The 16,769-nt window shown below is 45.9% G+C and overlaps 1 protein-coding gene across 4 annotated transcripts in view; it reads left to right on the top strand.

Moving 5' to 3' along the window:
- Positions 1-16,769, top strand: part of LOC143828378 (protein unc-80 homolog) — a 179,704-nt gene that overhangs the window by 43,614 nt on the left and 119,321 nt on the right. For all 4 annotated transcript variants that reach the window (XM_077318769.1, XM_077318765.1, XM_077318767.1 and 1 more), the window contains exons 19-22: positions 1,069-1,277; positions 3,915-4,021; positions 4,827-4,923; positions 10,484-10,656. In XM_077318769.1, the coding sequence (XP_077174884.1) occupies positions 1,069-1,277; positions 3,915-4,021; positions 4,827-4,923; positions 10,484-10,656 (586 nt within the window). The remainder of the gene's footprint in view (positions 1-1,068; positions 1,278-3,914; positions 4,022-4,826; positions 4,924-10,483; positions 10,657-16,769) is intronic.

Below are 16,769 nucleotides of genomic sequence, written 5' to 3'. Positions count from 1 at the left end.
CAGAAGTGGTTGGTCATTGCTTGCCTCTGCATAGCAACCTTGGATTTCCATGGTGGTCTCCCATCCAAATACAAACCAGAGCCAACCTGTCTGAAACCACCGATTCTGCCATTAATCGTTCTGTATTCTACAGAGGGATTTGTCTTTTCTCTGTCATATGTAAGGTGCTCTATCTTTGATCCTGCTCTTTACCTGTTATCTACTTTATGCTGGGTTGGGTGTTAGAATTCTTTGGGCCAGAGGACAGATTCCTCAGAGGATGCTTTGAGGTGTGAATTGTGCTCTTTGCAATTTGTTTTCCTTTCATTTCTGCTGCAAGGTCTTATCTCATTTTTCCCGGAGGGATGTTATCTCTGATCCCAGCTATGATTTTTTCACGCTCCAAATGGTACATAGGCAGGGTGGGGGCAGAAGGGAATAGAAGCAACCCCCTCACCATCTTTCCTTAGTCTTGGCAAAGTTTGTAGGATCTGCTCATAACTTCCAATAAACTGATCTTTGCACCAAGGCCAGGTCACTTATTGTGGCAATCGGCTAGAAACCTCACATAATCCTGCTTAGCTTCTCTCCCCTTTTATGTGGTTCACTTATCTCATATAGAGCCTCTTGTGGCGCAGAGTGGTAAGGCAGCAGACATGCAGTCTGAAGCTCTGCCCATGAGGCTGGGTGTTCAATCCCAGCAGCCGGCTCAGCCTTCCATCCTTCCGAGGTCGATAAAATGAGTACCCAGCTTGCTGGGGGGGTAAACGGTCATGACTGGGGGAGGCACTGGCAAACCACCCCGCATTGAGTCTGCCATGAAAACGCTAGAGGGCGTCACCCCAAGGGTCAGACATGACTCGGTGCTTGCACAGGGGATACCTTTACCCTTTTTACCTTTTTACATCATATGTTCAACAGCAACTGTAATTTGAGCAATTTGGATTTCAATTTGGTAGACCAAAATTAGCAAACAATTTTACGTTCCCTTGTCTAGTGCAGTTTTTAAAAGCAGGATGCTGAAGTGTGGTTTCTTCGATGAGTGCATTTGGCTAACTATGGTTCCCTATGGCGTCATTTCCCTCAAAGCGATGAGCAGATGCAGGGAGGTGCCCTCGGCCGCAAGGATTTCTGGAGGAAGATGTTCAAATCTCAGAGCGCCGCAAGTGACACCAGCAGCCAGTCGGAGCAGGATACCTCGGAGTGCACCACTGCACACTCAGGGACTACCACAGAGAGGCGTCTGCGCTCCCGCTCAAGGCGGATCTCTCTCCGAAAGAAGCTCAAACTTCCCCTAGGTAAAAGTTTGTTTTGATATCGGGACACCACAATGGGACTGGCCTCTGAGCCGGCCAGGTCAGAAGCAAAACCTGGCCGTCCAGAGGCAGAGCATAATCTTTGTGTAGTAAGGCGAGAGTCCCCTCCCTCTTTTAGCCTACAGATGTATTCTGACATAGGTTGGGGGGGGCACAGACACAGAATGACTGCCAAAAGAAGTGGAACTAACCCCAAAATGGTTGCTCCAAGACGTGAGGCTAACCACAACAGGACTGCCACAAGAGTGGGAGCTAACCACAAAATGGCTGCCACAAGAGGTGGCGCTTACCACAAAATGGCTGCCACGAGAGGTGGAGCTAATCAGAAAATGGCTGCCACAAGAGGTGGAGCCAGCCACAAAATGCAAAGAAGTGAGGACCGGCATAACTCTGATAATAATTCTTCAATAGTTGAGGCAGAATCTCTCATTAACAGGATGCCTTTTAGAAAGGAACACATTGTTTAAAATTTTGTCTTGTATATATACAGCACCACTGCATGAATAGTGGTAGCAGCACAGTCAATCAAATCTCCAACAGATAGCCAGAAGCCCTGCTCACAAAAGCCCCCACCTGGTCCGACCACTTTCCAAAAACAGTTGGTGAGCACCAAAAATGGTTTTGGTGGGCACCATGTCACTGCTTTGAATGACAGGAGACTTTCTTGAAATGCAGGGGGGGAAGAGAATGTGGTATAGTGGTTAAAGGCGGCAGACTCTAGCTTGGAGAACTAGGTTCGATTCCGCACTCATCCACCACATGAAGCTCTCTGAGCCCCACCTGCCTCGCATGGTACCTGTTGTGGGGAGAGGAAGGGGAGGTGATTTTCAGCTACTTTGAGACACAGGAGGCCTGCTGGGGGATCTTGGGCCAGTCCCAGTTCTCTCAGGGTCCTTAGGGTAGAGAAAAACAGGCTATAGAAATCAATTCTTCTTTTTCTTCTTAACTGACCCAAAGATGGGGAAGGGACTCTTGATGAGGACTGAGCAAGCTTCAGTAGGAAAGGGATGATGAGAGGAGTTGAGAAGGGGGACAGGAGAGGAATCGGCTTCCTCGGTCCCGTTTACAGAATCCTGGACATGGGCAGGAAGCAAAATTACAGTTCCTTACAAGTGCCCTCTGCCTGCCCAAAGTGGGTGGGGGAAGTATTCAGTAAGCTCCGTCTTACAGCTCAGCTCCCTCGTGGAACTGCTGACCTCAGCATTTGCTCCTCTTGCAGCTTTTCCTCAGTGCTGTGCCAGCGATTTCAGAGCACTTGCACTTCAGCTGACCAATCAGGACTCTTCTCCCGCTGCCCTGATTTGGATTGAGCATGCTCTCTGAATATAAAGAGGGGTTGAGAGTCAGCCCAAGGCGTGGGGGATAGATGAGAAAATTGGCTTGTTCAAAACTCTTTCCCACTTGTTTATTTCTCCGCACCCCCGCAATTCCTTCATGAACCTGAGCTATTTTCTTCCAGCAAGCTGTCTGGGACCTTTGTATCTACAGGATCGCCTTCTCCCCATATCCCTCAAGGAGCCTTCACTCCAGCTCACAAAATCTGCTGAAGATCTCTGGCCCCAGAGAGTAAATATGGCCTCAACCAGAGGCAGGACCTTTTCAGCTCTGGGTCCAGGCTGGTAGAACAACCTCCCAAGTGAGGTCAAGGCCCTGTGGGACTTAAAACAGTTCCGCAGGGCCTTCAAGATGTAACTGTTCCATCAGGGCTATGGTTGAGGCCCATACATACCGTATGCCACTAAAATATCTTACAGGCACTTTACCATCTTTCCCTTCCCCATACTCCTGCGGAAGGCATACACTCCTAAGTGAATGCAAATTTATTTATTATATTTCCATACCGCCCTCCCCGGAGGAACGACTGTGTATCGAAAGAGACCTACAGTCTAATTAGCACCGGGAATTGCAAACTACAATACAGGATTTTAGAATTGTAATCATCTCAATAATTGTAACATACTGTTTTCAGATAGAGCCTCTTGTGGCGCAGAGTGGTAAGGCAGCAGACATACATACGATCCCAGCAGCCGGCTCAAGGTTGACTCAGCCTTCCATCCTTCCGAGGTCGGTAAAATGAGTACCTAGCTTGCTGGGGGTTAACGGTAATGACTGGGGAAGGCACTGGCAAACCACCCCGTATTGAGTCTGCCAAGAAAACGCTAGAGGGCGTCACCCCAAGGGTCAAACATGACTCAGTGCTTGCACAGGGGATACCTTTACCTTTACCTTACTGTTTTCAGGAATGTGTCTTATGTTGTAAACCACCCTGACTCCACAAGGGACGGGTGGTATGGAAATTTAATTGATTTAATTTAATTGATAAATAAATGTCCCACTCAGATTTTGATAACGCAGGCAACATAAATATTATCTTCTCCTTTGCTTAATTTTATTACCCTCCTTTTAAGTTCTAGAGCTCAGTTCATCCTACCGAAAACTGAAGTTTTTAAAAATAAAATGCAGTTGCTCTATCTAGCTTTCATCACAAGGAACCACTCCTCCAAGGGAATTAATTGCTGGTCAAGACAGGGTGAAGACTGAAGTAACAATAAGGGAGGTGGGAATGAATGTGCGTTGTCACTTCATTCATACAGGGCCTTTACTGCTTTTCCTTTTCAGGGAATTGGCTGAAACGCTCGTCGCTTTCTGGTCTAGCGGATGGGGTGGAAGATCTTCTAGATATCAGCTCTGTAGACCGCCTCTCTTTCATTAGGCAGAGTTCCAAGGTAGGCAAACGTCCTCCTCAGACTCACAGATAAAGAGTGAGAATATTTATTGCATCTAGCATGAGATCCTCGGGAGGTGGTGGGTTCTCCATCTTTGGAAATTTTTAAACAGAGGCTGGAGAGCCATCTGATGGAGAGGCTGATTCTGTGAAGGCTCAAGGGGGTGGCAGGTTACAGTGAATGAGCGATAGGGATGTGAGTGTCCTGCATAGTGCAGGGGGTTGGACTAGATGACCCAGGAGGTCCCTTCCAACACTATGATTCTATGATTCTATAATTCACATGTCCTTAGACAGTCATGTTCCTGTCCACATCTCTCATGTCAGTTTCCCAGCCCAAGGGGCAGGACTGGACGGGCCCGACCCCTGCAAGGGACACCCCTGCCCCTCCCATTGTTCTCTTTTGTATTTTGGAGACCAAGATCCGACCCTGGGTTGGCAGAGTTGGCATGTGCAGAGACAGCGAAGCACCAGGCTGCATAAAGAATAAAACAGCTTTTTATTCAGAAGGGGAACGACTGTGTATAGAAAGAGATCTACAGTCTAACTAACTTAGCTCGGGCTGTCCAAATCAGGACAACAATATAATTGCTGGAAATGAGGTGTTTCTTTTTGTAATTTATTTATTATTTTATTTATTATATTTATATACCGCCCGCCCCGGAGGCAATGGGGAAGGATGATTACTGTGGGAGGATTACAATTCTTACGGATTTCCTTGTCAATGTTCTTTTTCACATTGAAGCTCAAACAAATACTTATGGGAGGGGCTACAACTGACCAGCTGCTTCTTCCTCTTCCTTCAGGTGAAATTCACGAGCGCGGTGAAGCTGTCTGAAGGGGGCCCAGGGAGCGGCTTGGAGAATGGGCGGGAGGAAGAGGAGAATTTCTTCAAGCGTCTTGGTAAATGGCGCACCTGCCGAAGAAATCCATCCAAGTTCCATCACGCAGAAGAAAAAGATGGTTAGAAATCAGGGTTCTGTTTCTTCAGTCCTTTTCCTCTCCTTCCATGTTGGCTTTTCCTTTAACCTTCTGGCTTCTTTTCTAATTTACTCCTATCCGTTTGAAACCTGTTCCTGTTTTGTTTCTCCCTGACTTTTCATCCTTTGCCGACATTTCCCTTCTCCATTTCTTCCCATTCCACTTTGATTTCAATGAAACCTTAACCAAACAATAATAACAATAATAATAATAAAGCAGATATGGCTCAACAAAATTAAACCCAAATTGCACTTGAAATTTCTGAAACGAAATGCACTAACTGGCCGGTGGGGGAGAAAAATTGAAATTATATCGGAGAAATTGGGTCCCAAGCCTATTGCACTACTATTTCACTGTTCAATGTGAAATAGACGAGCCCGCTAGCTTTGATTTCCTGTTGTTCATCATCAACCATTTCCTGTAAACCTTAGCACTGATGAAATGGAAAACCCTGTTACAAGATGTGATTTAATTATCTCTTTTCTTCTGTGTTTCCATGTCTTGTGTCACCATGCCGTTACAGAGACGCTATCCTACATCCTGTGCAAAATTGCCAGTAATGCTAAAACTGTTCTCTGAGATATGCAATTAACTGTTGTATTGTGTGTGTTTTTTAAAGCACTGATATATGGGGGCGGAGGGGGGGATTGAGTTCCTTCCCTATACAAAAGGGACTGGAATGTTTTGCTTTCAAGCTACTTCATAGTCATCTGGCTGCAGAGTTCCTTGTCACCAAGGAAACAACCTTGCATCGTGACATTCTCCTATTTCTGTACCAAAAGAGGAGCGCAGCTTTGCCTACCAATGAGTCTTGCTCCTTCTTGTGTTTTTCACAGCACTCGATGTGATCTGACATTATTTATTACGTTGTCGAAAACGGGCATGGCAGCATTCCATCTGCATAAGTCTCCTGTACCTTTCCTCCATCGTGAAATGTATTTCTGTACAAAGAAAGATGCTGTCCTTAGAAACAGCAGTAGGGCCCCAACAGGGCCCTGTGTTGTTGACATCAAATGCAATTTTAAGGAGAAGTGATTGAGCTCCTTCTGGTCGTCATGTAGGGGGGAAGTTCAGCTACACTATCACAAACTACTTTTGAACATCTACAGAGTTTCAGAGGAATTTGTTGATGGGGCTGATGTTCCTCCTATGGCTAGATATAGATTTGCTGTTTGAAACCAGATGTGGAACTTGAAGAGCCAACTAAAGTCCTGGGCTGAATCTGCACTGGGCTTTTTATCCCCAGTGACCCCGAATTAAAGTAATCTATATGTTATTCGATTTCATTTTCATATTTAGCGCTTTAAATTTTCCCTCTGCAACATCTATGATTGATCCGCGGCAATGCTACCTTTTCCCTGCGATATCCAGGAGTGGATATAACTCACTACACTTGAGGAAACCACTCCAAGAGCCCCAGTATTAAGTGTAGATGTTCTGCGTTTTGCCGGATTAACTTCCTGCCCCATGCCTCCAACACTGACATAGCAAGGCAGTCTGTTGGTGATTGGTCAGGGCATCAGTTCAAAGACTGCTCGGTTCCTGGTTGCCGTTCCCTCTCAGCACTTCTTTTTGGGATCTGTTTTAAAATGACTGTACTCCAAAAGCCCACACTTCTCAGCAGAGATTTGCCTCTTGGATTTACTTTCTCCTCCTTGTTCTCTGTGAGGTTGCTGCCTCCACTCCCCCCCCCCCACTCCTGCAGGAAAAGAAAGATAAACAAGCAGGCTCATGCTCCATTTGCCCCTCCCCCAGTTAGCGCTGGCTGGAGGAAATAAAGCACTCTCCAGCCGTGTGCTCCTTCAATGCCTGTTGGAGCTTCTCCCGCCCCCTCCCCAAAAAAGCAGGAAGGAGATAGAAAATTGGGACAATGAAAATGCAGAAGGGTGACATGTTTAAAATCAGGAAAAAGAAAGGCTGTAGATATGGGTTCAAATAGACCAGAATTCAGCAAGATTTACAGTAGGAAAAAATGTAAGTGCAGATTCTACCCTGGTCACAAGACTGAGCTACAAAATCCCCCCATGTTGACCAATTAGCACATTACAAAGTCATTGTATCTCTCCCGGGTGGACTTTCTGCTGACATGCTCTGGGAGTTCCACAATGGGAAATGAAGTCCTGATTTGGATTAGGACTACAGTGTGTTGGGAGAAGGTGCGTAGGTCTACCCACCTCACTTTTCTCTCCCTTCGTCCCCCCCCCCCAAGTGGTTCTGGGGAGACAACTGGATAAATTGAGATGACTTGATAGGACATATAATTTCCCCAGTTGGGTAAACAGTGGCCTTTGGGCCTGATTTACAGCACATCCACTCACAGCTAGGAATTAATTTCCCATCACTTCTTGCTGCAGGAAAACAAGCCTTTGAGAGGACTTAAATATATTTTGGCCAAGGATAGGCGATGGGATACCATATTGCATATATGTGGCTTTGTCAAGTGCTCCTACACGTGCAACTTGGAGATGGGAGGCAATCATCGGCATTAAAAGGTCAACTACGTCTTACCCTGAGTACAAAGTTAATAGCAAGGTGTTGTTTTCTAGTCCACTGAATAGCCCACCCCTTCAAAGTCACTAATGATTGCTCTGAAAGATCTCATGGTATATGTCTAGCATCGTGTGGGAGTACTGAAGTACTACTGTTATTATACACCTATTGAATGTGAGATCACCATCATCACAGGATCCCCCCCCCATGACATCGTCACCCCTCACCAAAGGAGTCCCAGAGTTGATGGACACCTGACATGCCCTTCATGCCCCCTCCCTTGGTTATAGGCTGCCCATTCATCTAGAACAGGGGTAGTCAACCTGTGGTCCTCCAGATGTCCATGGACTACAAACGCTGGCAGGGGCTCATGGGAATTGTAGTCCATGGACATCTGGAGGACCACAGGTTGACTACCCCTGATCTAGAAAATAACCAAGGAAAGCTTATTGAATTCAAGAGATATGGAAATGTTTTGACGTGTTGTGGTGGCTATGGGGTAAGAGGGTGACGAGGAAAGGCTCAGAACAGCCTTTTTCAACCTTTTGACAATCATTTGAATAATTTACTGTTACTATCGTAGAGAAAGAGACTTGGCTCATACAGCAAAAGGGGAAGTGAGGTAAGTAGACCTAGGCACCCCCCCCTCTGCAGAGCCCCCCAAAAGTGATCCTGGCAGCTGAGGAGACTCCACCAAGCAGCTGGTCCTGCAGAAACTGAACTCTCTGCAGAACTGGCTTGGGGCCCTAGGCCAGTCCTGGGCTTCCGTTTTGCTTCCATCTCCTTCTCCCCAATGGAGGGAATCAAAATGGCTTGTAGCCATAAGGCTGGAATGGCCACAAGCCATTCCAGCTGGTCCCTTTTGCTTGCCTTGCAAGGGGGTAAGCAAAGGAGGGGGGGGGGTTAAGTGACTGCCAATCATTTCAGGGACTTTTTCACTCCTCTCCCTTTCAAAGCAAGCAAAAATGATTGTGGAAATGGTTGCAAACCTTTCCAGTGGTCCTTATTGCTTTTCTCCATTTCAAAGGCGGGAAATGAAAGTGGTGTGTGTTAAATGGTTCCTGGCTATTTAAACCTAACAGCTGCCAGACAGGCTGTCATGCTGCTAGGCTTAAAGGGTCGGCAGCCATTTCAGCATCCTTTTTTGCTCCCCTCCTCTTGGAAATGGACAGCTGGTTTGGCATAGCTGACTATGCCCAAATAAAAGTTTTGATTAAGGCTTGTTATACCAGTAGTCTCAGCAGATTAGAAAATCTTTATCCAGTTTAAGAATACAAAACAAAAAAAAACCCAGTAAGGTCTCCCAAAGCACCTTTCCATAGAACTTATACATGGTAGCGCAGAGTAGGGATGGTTATTTGTACACCCTAAAATAAGCTTTCTTTCTTAAGCCCACCCCATACCCTAACTAAGAGCTTTCCTGCATTCTCATTTTACTCGCTGTTAAGTTTCTATTTCTTGAGAGCTTTCTTTCTGGTTCTGGCCATGTTTTGCTCCCTCTAGTGATCGATTCAATATCATGCAGTGTTATTTCTAGCATATCTCCCTGGCGCGCAGCTGTAATAAAGCTGTATGATGTGGAATGGACCACTAGAGGGAGCAAAACATGTGAGAAGGAAGGAAGGAAGGAAGGAAGGAAGGAAGGAAGGAAGGAAGGAAGGAAGGAAGGAAGGAAGGAAGGAAGGAAATTTAACAGCAAACAAAATGAAAATGTAGAAAAACTCTAAAATCCAGTGTCCCCTTCAGTGGAGTTCCATGGGCACTGACTGGCTGACAATCAATGAGGCCTAAATGACAAGGATTGGTTCACTGACATGGAAGAGAGGTGGGACTTTGCAGGATGATGGCCACATATGCAGACCCCTCTCTCTTCTGCCTGAAGCTGGTTCTTGCCGCATTCCGCCCAGGGCAAATGGTAATAGTGAAGTGGCAGGACCTGGAGGGAGCTTCGATTGCCTTGAATACTTCCAAACATTGGAGGCAATTTCATTTGGATCAGTTATTCCATCTAATTTAGCTCTCTGTATATTAATCCCTCCATCTAAATCCTGGCAGAACGTCTGAACAGAAGGACTTACGCTCGTTACGCTCGGCAGGGACTAATTTATTGGTGGTTCCTGGCGCCTGGGAGGCACATCTGCCCTCGACCAGGGCCAGGGCCTTTTCGGTCTGTGGCCCCGCCTGGTGGAATGAGCTCCTGGAGGATCTGCAGGCCCTGCTGGATTTGCCATCCTTCCGCAGTGCCTGCAAAATGGAGCTCTTCTGCCAGGCGTATGTTTGAGACCGGCGCCTCCTCTTTTTAGATCACCCCCCCCCCTACATCAGCAGTGACCCCTGGTTTCCCAGATAGTTTCACTGCAATCAGGTGGGGTGGGTAGGGTGGGCTGGGGATTGTTTTAGGTGTTTTATGTATTGGGGGTTTTATGGGGTTTTTACATGTTGTTACCAGCCGCAAGCCTCAGGGGAGCAGCGGGTTAGAAATCCAACAACAACAACAACAACAACAACAATAATACAAAGTATGCAGCAATATTTTCCTTTTCCAGAAAGGCTGATAGTAGCAATATGTAGGGTACTGAATTCCCTTTAGATTTCAGTCAAATCAGTTGGATAAGTGCATCTTTGCACAGAGGTGAAGGCATTCGAAATCTTCTCCTGGCACATCCAACTGTATCCAAATGGCTGTTGGCCAACGTGATGTCACTTCCGGGAAAACCTGGATGTGATGTGATGGCTGTTGAGTTCTGGTAAGTCACCATATACCTGAGCTGTGCTGAAACGTTCCTTACAACCATAAAACAATGTCATGGTCACCATTTCCTGTGGACAGTCCTAGTCATGTCTCAGTCCTCATTTTAGGCTTCTGCAAGGATCCATAATTTCAGCCACACGTGCCAAGGTTTTGCTGGAGCCCATGTTATGTTTCAACTCTTGTGTGGCCCTTCTCTTCTCTCCACCCTCCCTTTCTGTCCTCTCTTTGACTGGCCTCAAGGCTGCCAGACCTATGAGGATCACGCGGCTTCCAACCAAGATGGAGGGAAGTCCAAGAATGTGGTGAACCTGGGAGCCATCCGACAGGGGATGAAACGCTTTCAGTTCCTCCTAAACTGCTGCGAACCTGGAACTATACCTGATGCCTCTATCCTGGCAGCAGCCCTGGATCTTGTAAGTCAGTGTGCATGTTCTCACAAGTACTGTTTGCTGGGTTGCCAGCCTGCAGGCGGGGCCTGGAGATCTCCCAGAATCGCACATGATCTCCATATAAGTTCTGTTGGAAAGAACAGCTTTGGAGGGTGACCTCTGTGGCATTATACCCCACCCTGAGGTCCTTCCTTTCTCCAAAACCTGACCGTCCTAGGCTCTACCCCCAAAATCTCCAGGAAACTTCCAATCTGGAGCTGGCTACCCTGGCTCACAGCCAGTAGCTCATAATACACAATTTGGAATACCCAGAGGTATCCTGTTCATCACTTAATAAATGTTGTGTGTAGGTTTGTCAGCCACCAGGTAATAGCTGGAGATCTCTTGGGATTACAAATGATTTCAAGACTGTAGGGATCAGTTCAACTGGAGAAAATGGCCCCTTTGGAAGGTGGATTATAGGGCATTATCCTTCCCTCAAATCCCATCCTCTTCAGGTTCCATCTCCCAAATCTCCATGTATTTCCCAACCCAGAGCTGGCAACCCTAGTTTTGTTTGTGTGTGTGTGTGTGGGGGGGGGGGAGAACAGAATAGAAAGTATAACCGAATTGCTAAGAAGAATTACGAACCAAGTGTGTTTTATCCTTCTGTGAATGTAAACGTGTATGCATTTGATTTAAGTCTGACGAAAGTCGCTGTTGTAATGTTTGAATTTCTTCAAGGCTGTCCATTTTGCAAGCGGGCTGTTTCCTAAGTTGTCCCCCCGCAAATGCCTTGCAGCTGTAACATGCGCAGAGTTCTGATGGCCATAATTCTGGGGAGAGGTTCAACTGACGCTATAAATAATGACACCCAACCCCACAGCTGCCACTAGTAACCGGGAAAGAAAAAAAAACCCTTCAAATAAAATTGGGATTCGGCCTTATTCATAGAAGGGTGATTTACGGATCTGAGGCCTACACTAAGGTGACCAGATTTTAACATTGGTAAAGCGGGACACCAATGACCGAGGGGGGGGGGTCTTGATTAAAATTTGGTCTATATGGAGAAACAAAAATTTTCATAGGACGCATAGGACACAAAAATAGTATTGTAATATATATATATATATTAATTTCAATATAAGTACAATTTGCCACGTGCCCCAGATGTCCCTCCAAAAGTGGGACAATCTGGTCACCTTAGCCTACAATCTCCCTCAATCCATTGGGTTGCTGGAGCAACGGCATCCATCTTGCTTTCTTCTCATTTCATTTGCCACTGCAGAGTGCCTTTCCTCATTAGCCTAACAGCATTTGGCATTCAAAGCCGAAATTTGTATTCAAAACCTTTTGCGCTGCATGGCATGGTGTGTTTTCATAGGCCCGTAGACACATGTATTTACGCTTTACTAGCGTACTCAAAGCAGTTCAGTGCTTTAAGGATGGTTTAAAAAATACTTCTGGTGGGCTTCCAGTGGAATTATGTGGAGTTACCAACTTTCAGATAGGGACTAGAAATCTCATGGAAGAACAATGAATGCCCATAGGGTTCCCCAATAGGGTTATAATTGTAATCAATTCAATAATTGTAACATACTGTTTTCAGGATTGTGACTTATGTTGTAAACCACCCTGACTCCACAAGGGACAGGTGGCATGGAAATGTAATTGATAAATAAATGTCCCACTCATATTTTGATAACACAGGCTGCCATGACTTAATTTTAGTAACAGAATGCAGCTCCTTGTGTTACGGTGGCAGTTGCTGCCAAAGGAACATTAAAAAAAATCTATACAACCCATCAAATCTCCAATGTTCAATCTTGCTGGACATAAGCCCGTCCTGGCCTGGTCCACTTTCTAAATAACCTTGGTGGGCACCAGAAAAGGTGTTGTGGGTACCATGTTGCACACCCCTGCCATAACTGAATGGGAAGTAGGCTGACCGTAGATTCCCCTTTGAAGGGAATGGTACCCTTTTTTCACATTTCCCGGCCATCCTCTTGTTTTAAGAAAAATGTCAATTTTGTCCCTATTTAATAAAAGGTATATGCTTGCTGCAGTGTTCGTTTTTTATTTTGATTTGCCTGTATGCTACTATAACCCATGCAGTTTTCATTTCTGTTTGATTTCTGTTAAACAATTAGAATTTCGGCCTAGGGGGCAAAAGGTCATGGAGCATGGGCAGTTGGTAAACTTGCAGCTGCATGAGCCCTGCCTCTCAGTTCAACTGGCCTGCAGAGAGAGAAAGAGAGAGAGAGATAATTGCCTTGATGCTTCCCACAACCTCATGGGGTAGTATTTGGTCCATTTCCAACTCCCCCTCCCCCTGGATTTTCGCTACTGCATGAGGTAGCCGGTAGTCAGGAAGTGGAAACTTTTCGCCATTTGTTTAAGTCAGGGGTAGTCAAACTGCGGCCCTCCAGATGTCCATGGACTACAATTCCCAAGAGCCCCCTGCCAGCGCTGGCAGGGGGCTCTTGGGAATTGTAGTCCATGGACATCTGGAGGGCCGCAGTTTGACTACCCCTGGTTTAAGTCGTCAATCATTGTGCTGTGGTGAGACATCTCCAATTGCCTTCCAGCACCATTTGAGCACCTCCCAGTCTGAAATATATATATATTTTAATTACCAGGATTATGTTGTAACACAGATCTGTTACAATACACACAAGGGATTTGTAAAAGGGGTGTTTTATCGCACCATTCCCCCTTTCCCCCAAACACACGGACTGTCTCCGATCTCACTAAAACCAAAATAACCAACAGGGGGAGGGTGGTTTGGGGGATTGTTGCTATTTTGTACTCTGGAATTGCATTGTAACACAATTGGACTTCTTTTTTTAATTTTTAAAGGTTGTGAGGGTAGATGACGGAAGTGACTCTCAGGCATGGGAGGGGAGGAGTAATGTCACAATGTGGGATAGTCTGGATTTTCCTCAACCACACGTCCCAGGCCCAACACATGCCCCGTTGAAGCCCAGGGCAAAAAGGGGATTGTGGATTTATCCACATTCCCTTGCCGTGGGCCAACTGAGGGCCTGAGTCATGCCGCACTGGGAAAATTAGCCTTGATCTGAAACGAGCGGTGAGGCAGGCCAAATTCCTTGTGCAGAAGCGGCCAGAGAGAAGGACAGGATGTTAAACTGTTAATTTATTTGCAGGTATGTCATGGGGCCAATAACCATCGACCAAATTCTAATTTAGAATTTCCCTTTAGGGGCCTCTTTAAGAAAGGTTTTTGTAATTAGAAATGGCTAAAAACCCCTTCCCCTAGCTGGCCTGCAGAGAGAGAGAGAGAGATAAGGCCAGGACTTAAACTTTTACTGTACTTGCAGGCTCAATCTCAATGTGTCTTTAGACCTTTTTAAATCATCTTTCTTTTGTGAAGACAGAAATATTTAACCGCCGTCCCGTTTTGGCCATCCCAATGTCCCCTTTTTGCATCAAGGAAATATGGTCAGCTTACTGGGAAACCTTGTGGGCTGCTGTAAGGGAAATCATGGGTTAGCTTATCATATACATTTTTAGAAAGCATGGTTTAGCTTATCATATACACTTTTAAAAGGTTACTGGCAAACCCAGACTTTGTGCTCATCCCGTGAGAATTCCGCGTTGTGTTTTGCTTTGTTTTCTGTTGACTGTGGAAGTGGTAATCTGTGATTCTTTTCAGCTATGCCTCACCTGGCTGACTCATTTCTCCCATTTGTGATGTGTTTCTCTGTGGTGTGAGTTCATCCTTATCCATTTCTGTCACGCACCTTCATCTCTCTCTCGCTGCTGCTTGAGATTGCTCAGGGCACCAGGTAAGCCCCGGCAGGGTCTTCGCTGAATACTCTTGACATCCGGCATGCATTCGGATCGATAATGTAGGCTTGCCCAGGGCCTGTCCATGGGGAGAAAACTCCAGGCAAACTCCTGCCGTAGGTGGTCATCCAGTGAAAGAAAGCTGTCCCAACTGGGATGCCAAGATTGTTGCTGCTGCAGAACAGCAATCTCACCGTTATTGGCAGAGTTTAAATGTGTAAAGAGGGTCAAATGTGCTTTAAAAATAGTGTTATTGTGAAGAGAAGCAACTTGGTACTGAAAGAGGAGAGAGAGGGAGATCTAACTAACTGCCCTGCTGTTCTTCTGCATTCATTCATTTTGCTCATTCTAGAAGCAAACAGGGAAGAGGTGCATTCAATAGAGCAGGAAGTGCCCCCTCCCCTCTTCTCGCCTACTCCTGCCTCTTTGCCCTGTTATTTAAACAAGTTAATCAAGACCTAGTAGACTGGCAGCAGGCAGAACATTTTTAACTTTGAAAAATTATTTAAAGATTGTTTTTTTATGATGTTTCATGTGTTTGTATTGTTTAAATATTATGTACTTTATTCGCTTGTTTGATGGAGCTGAATTTCAAAGGAATGAATTGGGAGAGGGAGCATGGCCTGTAAGGCTTAACTATATAAGCACTGGAGATGACCAGTTCTTCACTAGAGGGAATGTGCAAGGTTTAGAACTTAGAACGTAGAACTTCCTGTGTGGTGACCTTGTCCCAACGTAGATTTTCTGCCGGTCTCCTCTCCTACATGAAGAACACAAGTACAATCGTAAACCAAACACTGAATTAACACCAGCATTGTTTTCTCTGAACTACCTGAGGGCAGAAGAGGAAACAGTGTACACTGTGGATATTAATTTAACATGGCTCCTGACTAGGGATGTGCAGTTCGGATTCGGAAATGGCCGAATCAGGGCCAATTCGGACGTTTCCGAATCAAAAACTGTCCGAATCACACCGTCACTACTTTTTAAATGGCCAAATTGAAGAGATTCAGCCAAATCGCCAAGCCATTGGCAGCCTCGTGGCTGCTGCAGCCTCCTGCCTGCTTCTGTTTTTTGTTTGTTTGTTTTTTCCCCACCTTTGCCCGGGGCCTGGGGGGAGGGATGTATGTTGCACCCCTGAAACTTCTTGGGGAGCTTAGGGAGGGTCTTCCCTGATTCCCCTGGAAGTTTCAAGAATATTGGACCAAGGGGTTCAATCCTAGGGGCTCCCAAAGAGGGTACCCCTATCCGCTCCTCTGAATAAAATGGAGAATTATATTCTTTGGTTTTAACTTGATTCCCCATAGACATCTATGGGGAATGGTCTTTGGGAGCCTCTAGGATGGAACCCCCTCGTGAAATATTCCTGAAACTTGCAGGGGACTCAGGGAAGACCCTCCCTGAGCTCCCCTGCAAGTTTCAAGAAGACTGGACCAAGGGGTCCCATCCTAGGGTCTCCCAAAGAGGGTGACACCATTTCCCATAGACTTTAGTGGTGGGAAAAAAATAATTTCAGCAGGTTAATTACCAATTTCCTGGTTAAGTAACCTGCTGAAATTATTTTTTCCCACCATTAAAGTCTATGGGAAATGGTGTCACCTTCTTCGCAAGCAGGACCCCCTGGTGCAATCCCCTACCCCCCAGCCCCCGGGAAAGGCAGGGGAAGGATTTCCAATGCAATTAAATGGTTCCATTGAATCGATTCGGAAGGCTCCAAATCAATCCGAATCGATTTGGATCGATCCAAATTGGCCTAATTTGGATTCGAATTGGTCCAAATCGGGACCCCTTTGCACAACCCTACTCCTGACCCTGACAAAAGTACATGCAAACAGACCCAAAATCCTCCTAGAAAAATGTCCATTTCAGACATGGAGACTTGGTTTGTCAGATTCTGTCCCGTGCTTCCCATCAGAAATTTAGGCAAGTTGATCAGGATTCCTCGTGGAAGAAAGGGCCACGACTTGATAATATTGGTCTCTTCCTGAAACTTATATCTTTCTCTATGCATTACAGCCTTGTTCAAAAGGGGAGTCCTTGTTTGAAAGGACTGTGGCTCAGTGGTAGAGCACTTGCTTGGCATGTTGAAGGCCCCAGGTTCAATCCCTGGCATCTCCAGTTAAAAAAAAAAAACGGGCAGTGGAGGATTTGGAAGACCTCTGCTTGATACTGATGTTGATGGGCCAGGGGTCTGATTCAGTATAATGCAATTTCATGCGTCCAATAAATGGACATGTGCACATCTATGGTTTGGGTCGTTCATGTTTTATAGCATAAACTTTCCCATGACTCATGAAAACTCATTTTTAAAGTGCTCCGAGGCTCTTTTCTATGACTTGAAACAAGCT

Source organism: Paroedura picta, unplaced genomic scaffold, assembly GCF_049243985.1.
Source record: "Paroedura picta isolate Pp20150507F unplaced genomic scaffold, Ppicta_v3.0 Ppicta_v3_sca22, whole genome shotgun sequence".
NCBI lineage: Eukaryota > Metazoa > Chordata > Lepidosauria > Squamata > Gekkonidae > Paroedura > Paroedura picta.
Note: the sequence above shows the minus strand (reverse complement) of the source record. Positions and strands in the feature narration are given on the sequence as shown.